Below are 12,586 nucleotides of genomic sequence, written 5' to 3'. Positions count from 1 at the left end.
GCGTGGTGGCGGGCGCCTGTGGTCCCAGCTACTTGGGAGGCTGAGGCAGGAGAATGGCCTGGGCCCAGGAGGCGGAGCTTGCAGTGAGCCGAGATCGCAGCCACTGCACTCCAGCCTGGGCAACAGAGCAAGACTCCGTCTCAAAAAAAAAAAAAAAAAAAAAAAAAAGACATTACCTTGGAAAATCATTTTGTTTGAAAAGGTTGAGTTTTTTTTTTTTTTAAACAATTCAAAACATTAATACATATTTGCTAAAATTACAGATTTGAATGACGTATATCTAGCTAATAGTACATTTTACATTATTATCTGTAAAATGACCTGATGCAAGTTACAAATTTTACTCATTTAAAAAATTTAACATTGTAAAAATGTACTTTCACATTCAAGACAAAAAGGCGAGGATAATTTGCTTTGGGTTAAAGGATTGCCATATAATTTCATGTTAAAATTTGTTATTTTAAAATAAAAATTTCAGAAATTACAGTAAGACATTAAATCACACATGGTATTCTAAATATGTGCAACTAATTCAGGCTAATTAGAAATAGGTGCAGGACTCAGGGTTTACCTACATTTCAAGTATGAGACAGACCTGTGGGAAAACAGTTAATCTGTACATTACAGGCAAGGTGTATAATTCAGAACTATCGGCTGTTCTTTGGCAGTGTTTTCAAAGTCTGGCAAATGACCGTTCTATAGAGGTGGTGGAAAAAATTGCCATATTGGTTTAGACCATAAGCCAGTACAAATTTAAGTAAAAATAGTAACAGAATTAATGCAAACTTTAATGAAAGAAGGGATTATCTTATCAGCTATAAACAAGTAATGAGGTATTTTTATATAAAAATAGAAAGCAATAATTACACAAGGTATTACTGTTCATAAGTCTTAAATAAAAATATGCTGTAAAACAAATTTGAATGGTATTTGACATAAAACCTTGCTAGTAGTGAAAATGTCTCCTACCCTGCTAACAGGCATACCTCAGATATTGCAGGTTTGTTTCCAAATCACAACATAGCTGGTATCGCTATAAAGGAGTCACACACATTTTCTGGTTTTCCAGTGCATAAAAAAATTATATTTACACTATACTATAATCTATTTTGTAAGAGCATTATGTCTAACAACAACAACAACAACAAAATGTATATACCTTAATTAAAAAATAGGCTGGGCACAGTGGCTCATGCTTGTCATCCTAGCATTTTGGGAGGCTGAGGCAGAAGGATCATTTGAGCCCAGGAGTTTTGAGACCAGCCTGGGCAACACAGCACGAACCTGTCTCTACAAAAACAGCGGGGCATGGTGGCACGTGCCTGCAGTCTCAGCTAGTCGGGAGACTGAGGTGGCAGGATCGCTTCAGCCCAGGCATGAGTTCAAGGCTCTGGTGAGCTGTTATCCTGCTGCTGAACTCTCCAGCTGGGATGACAGAGTGAGACCTTATCTCTTAAAAAAAAAAAAAAAACTCAAACCAAGGAACAAAAAATAACTTTATTGGTAAAAAATGGTAACATTAACAGTCATTTGAGCCTTTCAGAAAGTCATGCATGTCATGATGTTGATGGGTGCTGACTGATCATGGTGGTGGTTAAGGTTGGGGTGGCTGTGGCAATTTCTCAAAATGAGATGACAAAGAAGTTTGCCACGTTGACTGACGTTTCCTTTCCTGAAAGATTTTCTCTGAAGCATGCAATGCTGTTTGATAGCATTTGACCCACAGAACTTCTTTCAAAATTGGAGTCAAAATTGGCCTCAAACACCCTGTTGCTGCTTTATCAACCAAGTTTATGTAATATTCTAAATCCTTTGTTGTCATATGAACATTGTTTACAGGACCTTCACCAGGAGTAAGTTCCATCTCAGGAAACCACTTTTTCTGCTCATCCGTAAGAGGCAACTCCTCACCGCCCCACGTTTTATAATGAGATTGCAGTAATTCAGTCACATAATCAGGCTCCAGTTCTCTTGCTATTTCTATCACATCTGCAGTTACTTCCTCCACTGAAGCCTTGAACCCCTCAAAGTCATCCATGAAGGTTGGAATGACTTTCCTCCCAACGCCTGTAACACTGATATTTTGACCTCCTTCCATGAATCACAGATGTTCTTAATGACACTAGAATGGCAACTCCTTTCTAGAAGGTTTCCAATTTACTTTGCCTGGATCCATCAGAGGAATCACCATCTATGGCAGGTAGAGTCTTGTGAAATGTATTTCTTAGAGAGTATGACTTGAAAGTCGAAATTACTCCTTGATCTATGGGCTGCAGAATGGATACTGTGTTAACAGGCATGGAAAAAAACATTATGCTCTTTGTCCATTTCCATCAGAGCTCTTGACAGGCGCACTGTCAATGAGCACTAATATTTTCAAAGAAATCTTTTTTTCTGTGTAGTATGTCTCAACAGAAAGCTTAAAATATTCATAAAATAATGTGCTGTCATCCAGGCTTTGTTGTTACATTTACAGAGCAGAGCTGATTTAGCCTAATTCTTGATGGTTTTTCGTAAAATGAGCACTGGTTTCAACTTAAGGTTACCAACTGCACTGGCCCCTAACAAGAGTCAGCCCATCCTTTGAAGCTTGGCATTGACTTCTCTCTAGCTATGAAAGTCCCAGATAGCATCTTCTTCCAATGGAAGGCTGTCCCATTTACACTTGAGAATTTGTTGTTTAGTATAGCCATCTTCATCAATGATCTTAGGTAGATCTTCTGGAAAACTTGCTGCAGCTTCTATGTCAGCACTTGCTGCTTCATCTTGTATTTTGATGTTATGGAGATGGCTACTTTCTTTAAACCTCATGAACCAACCTCTTCTAGTTTCAAACTTTTTTCTGCAGCTTCCTCATCTCTCTCAGCCTCTATAAAATTGGAAAGAATTAGGCCTTTCTTTGGTTAGGCTTTTGCTAAGGGGATGTTGTGGATGATCTCATCTACCCAGACCACTAAGACATTCTCCATGTTAGCAATATGGCTGTTTTGTGTTCTTATCATTAGTGTGTTCACTGGAGTAGCACGTTTACTTTCTACGTTGCATTTATAAATTTAACTAGCAAAAGAGGCCTTTTAGCCTATCTTGGGTTTTGATATGCCTCCCTCACTAAGCTTAATCATTTCTAGCTTCCGATTTAAAATGAGAGACATGCATCTCTTCCACTTGAACATTTAGAGGTCACTGTAGTTATTAATTGGCTTAATTTCAGTAATGTTTTATCTCAGGGAGTAGGGAGGCCCAAGAATAGGGAGAGAAAAGGGAGAAGGAAGAGGGAGCAGTCAGAATAGACACAAACATTAAGTCTGCCATCCTATGGGCACACTCCAAAACGATTACAATAGTAACATCAAAGATCACTGACTGCAGATCATCGTAACAGACAGAATAATAGTGAAAAAGTTTGGATACCAAAATGTAACACAGAGACATGAAGTGAGCACATGCTATTGGAAACATGTTGAGCTGACAGACTTGCTTGACATAGGGTTTTGCTAAAAACCTTCAATTTGTAAAAAAAAAAAAAAAGAAAGAAAAAGGCATTATCTGTGAAGTGCAATAAAGCAAAGTCTAATAAAATGAGGTACACTTGTATTTTGTCTTCATGGAGCACTTCTCATATTTGCCGAGGTCCCACTGATTGCTGAGTAATAAGAATAAAGTTAAAATATTTTTCATACTGTATCATCACAGCTCAACGGGATGTTGTGCATAACAGTGACCCAGAATAGAATTACTGCATTTCAAAATGCAACGTTCCACTTCTAAACTATACAACTAGAGGTATTGTCTGTTAAAATACATAAAACTATAGTTAATAGCTTCTGTTAGGAAAGTAAAGTGTAATTACTTTGCCTGTAACGTACAGATGAACTGTTTTCCCACAGGTCTATGTTATACTTGAAATGTAGGTGAACACTGAGTCCTGCACCTGTTTCTAATTAGTCTGAATTAATTGCACATATTTAGAATACCATGTATGATTTAATGTGTTACAGTAATTTCTGAAATTTTTATTTTAAAATAACTAATAACTAATTTTAACATGGAATTATATGGAAATCCTTTAACCCAAAGCAAATTATCCTCGCCTTTTTATCTTGAATGTGAAAGCTCATTTTTACAATGTTAAATTTTTTAAGTGAGTAAAATTTGTAACTTGCATCAGGTCATTTTACAGATAAAATATAAAATGTACTATTGGCTAGATACTACATGTTGTTCAAATCTATAATTTTAGCAAATATTTACTAATGTTTTGAATTGTTAAAAAAAAAAAATCTTTTCAAACAAAATGATTTTCCAAGGTAATGTCTTACTTAGGCCTTAGATGAAATTTAATCCCCACAATCCTTACTATATTATGTAGGTCTCTTATTTTATTCTTTCAGAGTTTAAAGTAGCTGTCAGAATTGACTTAACCTACTTAACCTATGCTAAATATAATAGAAGAGCTTAGAAGGCATTTGCTTGTTGACTTTCTAGAGAGTCAGAAATGATACCATTTGCTTAGCAGAAAAATGCCTGGGAAAGCTTCACTAGAGGGTCCTTCTCTATCACAACAATGCTCCTGCTCATTCCTCTCATCAAGCAAGGTTAATTATTTATGAATTATCTCTGAAGTTTTGTGGCTGCAATTTATCTTGAACTACCATTTAGAGTTCTATATGAACTATTAGCAGTTCTTAAGCTTTTCTGCATAGTGACACATCTGAAAAAGCATGAACCCATATACAATATAACTATCAGTGAAGTCTCATTCTAGGTAGACTCATGGATTAGTAAGTTTGCAAGTTTTGTTCAGTTCCTCTACCTGTAATTCCAGTGTTTTCTAACTCACTGGTTCACAAACCACTTACTGATGTGATGTATTGGGAGATGAGAGACAGTAAAAACCACAAAGGAACAGGTATAGGTTTATATAACTCACACAACAGATATGATTCTACCAGCCTGTGACATGAGCATTAATTCTATTAACAATCCAAATGAATCAAATTGTCTTACTTTATTTGCAGAATATAGGAAAGATATATTTTTCTATTCACTTAGAACATGTTCAAGTGTTTGTGTAGATGGCTTTTGACAAAGTAACACATTGAACAGCTATTTTGTATGTGGAGCTTACCAGCATGATGTAGAAATTAAGATTAAAATGCCACCCTTGGCCAGGCGTGGTGTCTCATGCCTATAATCCTGGCACTTTGGGAGGCCAAGGTGGGTGGATCGCCTGAAGTCAGGAGTTCGAGACCAGCCTGGCCAACATGGTGAAACCATGTCTCTACTAAAAATACAAAAATTAGGTGGGCATGGTAGCAGGCACCTGTAATCCCAGCTACTCAGGAGGCTGAGGCAGGAGAATCGCTTGAACCTGGGGGGCAGAGGTTGCAGTGAGCCAAGTTTGTGCCACTGCGCTCTAGTCTGGGCGACAAAGCAAGACTCCATCTCAAAAAAACAAACAAACAAACAAAAATAACAAAAAAAGCCACCCTTGCTTAGAAGGAACAAACTGTATATAATCAAGTAGCTGTAATAAATTTTTAACGATAATAATATATGAAAAACATTATATAGATTTATATGTATTTTTTGTGACTGGTAGGCTACTTTAGTTTTCTTTTTTTTTTTGTGGTGCCATCATGGCTCACGGCAACCTCCGACTCCCAGATTCACGCGATTCTTGTGCCTCAGCCTCCCGAGTAGCTGGGATTATAGGTGGGTGCCACCACGCCCAGCTAATTTTTGTATTTTTAGTAGAGATGGGTTTTCCCCATGTTGGGCAGGCTGGTTTCTAACTCCTGATCGCAAGTGATCCGCCCGCCTTGGCCTCCCAAAGTGCTGGGATTACAGGTGTAAGCCACTGCGCCCGTCCGTATTTTAGTTTTCCAAATTAAATGCAATTGTGATAGAGTAATATAAAATTGAAATTTGAAGTATAATTTATTGCTTTGAAGTATAAAAAATAAACCTATTATTACCGTACAAAGGGATGAAAGTATAAGAATCTATTCTGGTATACAATTTTCTTAAATGCAATGGAAAATGCAGAACTGTATTTTTATGGGCATTTCACACAAGTTGCCAATCAAATTAAATCTACTTCCAAAATAACTATACCTTTATCAAAAACTCTAAAATAAAAAAGCTCTAAGAAATTTTGCTGTAAGTTTGTAGCAAGCTCATTTGGCATCCAAACCTGATCTGAACTGATTTTTAAATTTCTTTTATTTAGTATACACTTACACATTTTGCTACAGAAATATTAATGTTTTTATTATGGTACACTTCCCCACATTCTGCTAGAAATATTTAATATACAGTATATTACATTATTACTGTTCGAAAATCCAAAAGATTTCTAAATTTCAAACATATATATCCCCAAGAGTTTCAGATGAGATCGAACTTGTATTAAGTTTCATAAAACCTTAAGCCCACAAACTTACCAAATTCTCTTCTTTCCAATGTTATGATTTCAGGATCATCATCATAAATACCTAATTTTAAAAGTATATAAAAATTATAAAATCAAAACTTCACTATATAAATTGCCACATAAAAAGAGATTACTCGTTTTAATCATCAAAAAAAATCAAACTACTATATTAAATCTCAAACTTAGAGAATATGCAACAACCTAAGTGGAAAAAAAGTAAATAATACTATCAATATATTTAGGGTGATCTAAAGATACTAGAATTTTGATACAGACTCTCATAGGTGTGTGTGTGGTAGTTCCTAATATTCACATAATTTCATCTCCATAGAAAATTTATATTATGGTTTTAAAAATAATTAGATTCAGGGAGGTGCAAAAATATAGACTCTTGTGTACTTTTTACTCACCTTCCTTTAATGGTGACATGTTAATTAGCTACAGTATAATATCAAAAACCAGGAAATTGAGAATGGTATACTGTTAACTAGACTACAGACCTCATTCAAGTTTCAGATTATATGGTTTTTAATACATGGTATCACGTTAGAATATGTTCTGCTAAAAAGTTTGGAGTATTTGCAGAGGCAGACACAAATACTTAGTAAATATAACTTTTTTAGGCTTTGTGGGATGTATGGCTTCTGTCACAACTTCTCAACTCTGCTCTCAAAGTGTGAAAGAAGTCATATATATTATGTAAACAAATGAATGTAATTGCATTCCAATAAAACTTTATTTATAAAAGCAAATGGCAAGCCAGATTTGGCCTATGAAACGCAGTCTGCTAACTCTTAATATAGACTATCAAGGTGTAGAGAATATACTTGAAAATACTATTTTGAAAAGAAAATTTATATTTACTAAAAGCAAATCCTCCAGATATAAATTTAAAATGCTGTGTGTTTACATTCTTTCTTCCTTGGTTCCTTTACTTTGTTTCCTCCTTCCACCTTATTTTTTCCTTCATGTTTAAGAAAAAGAACACCTTTCGTCCTTCTCATATGCAACCTTTATTGATAATGTTTCAAGGTATTGACCTTAATGTCAACCGAAGGCCAAAGCACCTTAAAACATCAATAAGGGTTCCATATGAGAAGGATGGCATTTCTATTGAAGAGATCATTATTAAACTTAAAGTTTAGCCTTTCTTGGAAAATATGATGCTCTAAAATATATTGAAAGAAATATTATTTGATACTAAAAAATACTGAAAGAAATATTTAACTACCCCTAATGCAAATATATAGTCATACATCACTTACTAACAGGGACATATTCTGAGAAATATGTGGTTAGGGAATTTTGTTGTTGCAAAAACATCACACAGTGTACTTACACAAACCTAGATAGCATATCTTACTACACACCTAGGCTACAAACCTGTACAGCATGTTACTGCTGAATACTGTAGGCAACTGTAACACAATGGTATCTTTGTATTTAAACATAGAAAAGCTACAGTAAAAATATGGTATTATAATTTCATGGGACCAATTTCCTACATACAGTCCATTGCTAAGTGAAATGTCATTATGCAGTCCATGAATGCATATTTTTTATTAAATAACAATCCTTATTTTAAAAGTATTTAACAAGATTTGACCAATACAACTTCGTATCTGTACAGATCATCTCTGTATACCCACTGACTTTCCTTTTAAATTTCACTCCCACAGCAAATTAAAAGAAGCTAATCAAAGTGACACAGATTAAATATATAACTTAAGTGGTGAAACAGAATTCACTTTTCTTTTACTCAGATAAAAAACATTTCATAAGTAATATTGTATCACCTTACCAAAATCATAACGATAATAGTTCCAGCTTTCATACTGGCCACCTTGATTATCCTCAAGTCCCTTTTCTCCATATTTGTCATACTTTTTCCGTAGATCTTCATCTTTGAGTACTTCATATGCTCTATTTATTTTTAAAAAATCACCATGTGCATTTGGGTTATTCTGTTAAAAAATATTAGATATAATACAATTATTTCAGATACACAATCCAAGTTTCCTTCAAAAAATATATGTAAGTTTAATTAATCTAGTGACTTCTGGGAGACCACATACCAACATGAGGAGGGGTAATACAACATGACATGAGTTACCATGGGTTGAAATGAAGTATTTTTTGAGAAACTATAATCTTCAATAAAAAAAAAAAGTAAGAAAAGTAATGAAATAATAATTGACTCTTCAAAAGGCTGACAGATGTTATCAGACCATGTAAGTTATTTTTCCTAAAAAATGCAGCTGAGTGAAACTAATAAGCCTGTTGAAACTCTTAATTTCATATTTATTACTCCTATAACAATTATAAATCAATACATTTATAGGTTATTTTTCTATTTAAGGCAAAATCAACTTATTAAAAAAGGATGTGCCCCAATCCATCAAATAATTACATAAAAGCCAATATCAGAAAACACCCCAAAACTGATTCCAGTACTTTGGGAGGCCGAGGAGGGTGGATCATTTGAGGTCAGGAGATCGAGACCAGCCTGGCCAACATGGTGAGATCCCCTTTCTACTAAAAACACAAAAACTAGCTGGGCAGTAGTGACGCACGACTGTAATCCCAGCTACCTGGGAGGGTGAAGCAGGGGAATCGCTTAAACCTGGGAGGCAGAAGTTGCAGTAAGCCGAGATGGCCTCACTGTACTCCAGTCTGGCCAAGAGAGTGAGAACCTGTCTCAAAAAAAAAAAAAAAAAAAAAAGAAAGAAAACAATCCAAAATTGGATTGGAAATGTTTCTTCCTTGTTACTGTGTTTCATAAAATTTGTCTCTGAAGGATGCTTTCATTTAAATAATACTTGGATGACAGAAGGTCTACTATCTTTTATATGGAAACTTAAAATCATTATTTGACATTTTAAAGAAATTTAAAAAAAAATCTTAAATGTGGATCTCAGGAAAAGATAATCAACTAAAGAAGAGTTTTAAAGAAATATTGTTTCTCTTGCTCAGCTTTATGCAATGAAATAAAATAATCCTATTTTAAAACTTCTACCTAGAAAAGAGATAATTATAACTGTATCTTCTCCTTGTTCATGATGGACGCTAAATCTCATTAAGACATAACCAACTAATTACAAAAACACCATAAAAATTCAAATGAATTTAGTTTTGAAAGATTTACGTTATTGGTACATAAATATTTATGACTGCCATTATATTCAGCTGCTCTCAAGTATTAATTTATAAAACTTTCTAACTGGTTTGTGGACTTGTGCATGGAAGAAAATAGTCAAAGTTAAAACATGCTATTATTAGCTATTACTTCTATTTTTAGCAAGTCATACCCTCTTGAGTTTTAAAAAAATATTTTTTGCAACTGTTCTAAAATACTTGATCTTAACCTACTTTAATAAGAAAACTACTTCAACTACTTCATGGATATTATCGTTTGTTTTGGGGTTAATGTCTTCAACAGAATTGTTGGAAATTCGTCCACAAATTAAGAGGGAACTGAATTTTTGGTACTGACATTCCTAAATAATCCAAAATAATCCATAACATTTCGGTGCTTTTGTTTCTAGCATACAAGTTGAATTATAATTTTGACGTGATTATTCTTAAGCATTTGATCATTTAAAGCGATTTAAATAAATATCAAAATGTACCAAAAATAAAATCAAATATTTTTAAAAACAAACGTTTACCTACCGGGTTTTTATCAGGATGTAACTTCAATGCCAATTTCTTGAAAGCCTGTCTTATTTCTCTGCTACTTGCAGTTTTGGATACTCCAAGTAAACTGTAAAAATCCTGATCGGTGCCCACTAAAATGGCCATATACACTATCAGAAAACAGAGAATGATCCTTTTCAAGTCTCTGATATAGTCATCTTTATTTAACCAGACTCCCATTCTCTTTCTTATGCAAGTTCTGATTTAAGTGAACATTAGGATTCACTGCTGGTTCCAGTTGATGTAATATGCAAATTTGAGAACTTCTGTCCACATTACTTCAAGGGTGAATCAAGCATCACAAATCTGTCCCCAAAAACATTAATCTAAGAAAGAAAAGCAGGCAGTTAAAATACATTTTGAACTAAACAATAACAGCACAATTTATTTATCAAAGAACATGGTCAGCAATACAATCTCCATTAAATGGCAAATCAGTGTGAATGCCCCACGTTCTTTCTACATTCATGTAGTTAGACTTGTGAAATCACTGAAGATAGCAGATAAAAGGTCATGAGTGGTAGTAACTAGCTAGAACACACACACTCAGCAATTTATACATGGAGAAAAGACCTCTGACGAGCACCAGAACACAAAGGTGGCAATAAGCTACATGTCCTTCCTCTTTCTACTCAGTTTTAGCTTTGCCTTTAATAGTTCTTCCTTTTAGCTACTTCTTTACCCCCTAAAGCTGTCTAATTTTCATTTTCAGCAGAATTCACTTGTAGGAAATGTCCTTGTAAGGGACTAGAAGGAAATACAGGGTTCTTTACTTTTCATATAACCCTACCAGAAATGGCAGTGAAGTACATTGTTATAATAGACAATCTACACAGCAGTCGATCTTTTTCCCGGAGTTTTCTCAGAAGGTGCTTATATTGAATTTAAGCAGAGGCCATTTTCTAAAAAGAGTAGAAAAATAATTTTAAGTTACCAGTGTAATTTTGTTGCAAAGTTCATGTTTGGTGTAAGTAAAAACAAAAAACAAAAAGAGAAGGGAATAGGTTAGACATACTCTCTGCAGGCAAATGATGGCAAAAACCATCATTACTTCTTCATATCACATTTCAACCACTATATTTTAGTTCCAAAGATCTCCTAATGCTTTGAAAAATCTAACTTTCCTTGCACTTCATTTCTGTTTTTCATCTAATCCTAAATGTCTATTTTTAAATTCTTCTCTTTACCTGTGAGTGATCTTCAGTTCATTTCTAATACTTCCTTTTCATTCCACAAAAATATACCTTTGAAAAATAATGATGTAGAGATTAACAAGTATCCAAACAAGAAAACAACCATCAGAAAAAGAGAGGTCATAGTCTCAATCAACCCTTTGGGATAAGATGTTTCTCGCCCAGGGGTTGTTCTTAGCGTCGGGGTGACCGAACTGCCCGTGGCCCGAGCTACTGGGCAGGTGGAAGCGCCAGGTAAATGCAAGGCTAAAGCTTTCGCGCTGCCATCACTGCGGAGTGGGACAGGGGAGACGGGAAAAGATGGAGACACGGGGGAACAGGGCTGTCAGGAGTCGCTGGTGTCTGAAGTCTCAGGTCGGACTCAGGCAGAAAGTGTAAGTAAGTGAGAGGGAACCACTGGGCAGAGGAAGGGTGGTGTGGATAACAGTGAGGAGGAAGGTGGGGAGCAAGAACACAACACCCAGGTCATAGGAGCGCAGAGGAAGGGGGGTTCAGGCGCTCAGCCATTCCGCCCCTCCCTGACCGGAGGGCCCTGGCCACCACCGGCTCCAGCAAAGCCCTGGCCCCGGGCCCATGCCCACCTTGCCATCGCGGGGTCGCTTCCTGCAGCTACTCCCCCATCCTGAAACCCTGGCGGCGGACCCCGCCTGGCCGAGCCCAAGCACCGCGTGCGGGAGAGAAGCACACGCACTCTCCGACGGCCCAGCCGCGGCGCACTGGACGGGGAAGGTCCAGCCACACCGGCCACTACTGGCGCGCGGCCGGCACCGGTCAGCTCCTCACGCGCCGGTGTCCAAGGCGAATCGGGGCGGGGCCTGGCGCGGAGCATTGTGGGAAAGGCGTGGAGGACGCTGCCTGGGAGACCCGCTGCGGGCCTAGCCGGCGCGGCGGCGGCGGTGGGGTGGAGAGGGCGGTGTAAGTTTAGGTTGACGTGGCCGTGTGCGCGGGATCCGGCTCCGGCTCCGGCTCCGGCTCCAACCCGGAGCTGAGGGAAGTGCCCTGGTCAAGCCGCCCGCGCCCTCTCACCAATGCGGCTGGCGCTTGCCTCGGGCGGGGAGGGTGGATGGTGAATCCCGCCTCTTCCTGCTTCCGTTGCCAGGGTGACGGGGAAACCCGGAGGGCGGGTTTTGGGGTTGACTTCCCTGAGACTCTTTTAAAGGGAAAACGGAGCTTTGCAGGATTTGGGTGATGGGTGAGTGAGGCCGAAAGGCGAAATTTGGCGGAGAAAGAAGAACTTGCTTGAAGTGACACTGATTGCAGT

The 12,586-nt window shown here is 37.1% G+C and overlaps 1 protein-coding gene across 2 annotated transcripts in view; it reads right to left on the bottom strand.

Moving 5' to 3' along the window:
* The window catches only part of LOC105499546 (DnaJ heat shock protein family (Hsp40) member C10), a 53,534-nt gene extending 41,497 nt beyond the window's left edge, over nucleotides 1-12,037 (bottom strand). Inside the window, exons 1-5 of one of the 2 annotated variants that reach the window (XM_011772168.2) lie at nucleotides 11,907-12,037; nucleotides 10,923-11,034; nucleotides 10,109-10,458; nucleotides 8,238-8,400; nucleotides 6,447-6,497 (exon numbers count right to left, since the gene is read on the bottom strand). In XM_011772168.2, the coding sequence (XP_011770470.1) occupies nucleotides 6,447-6,497; nucleotides 8,238-8,400; nucleotides 10,109-10,312 (418 nt within the window). In that variant the 5' untranslated portion in view covers nucleotides 10,313-10,458; nucleotides 10,923-11,034; nucleotides 11,907-12,037. The remainder of the gene's footprint in view (nucleotides 1-6,446; nucleotides 6,498-8,237; nucleotides 8,401-10,108; nucleotides 10,459-10,922; nucleotides 11,035-11,906) is intronic. The other variant, XM_071073006.1, reaches the window with a different exon arrangement.
* Nucleotides 12,038-12,586: the final 549 nt, after the last annotated feature.

Source organism: Macaca nemestrina, chromosome 11, assembly GCF_043159975.1.
Source record: "Macaca nemestrina isolate mMacNem1 chromosome 11, mMacNem.hap1, whole genome shotgun sequence".
Lineage (NCBI taxonomy): Eukaryota > Metazoa > Chordata > Mammalia > Primates > Cercopithecidae > Macaca > Macaca nemestrina.
Note: the sequence above shows the minus strand (reverse complement) of the source record. Positions and strands in the feature narration are given on the sequence as shown.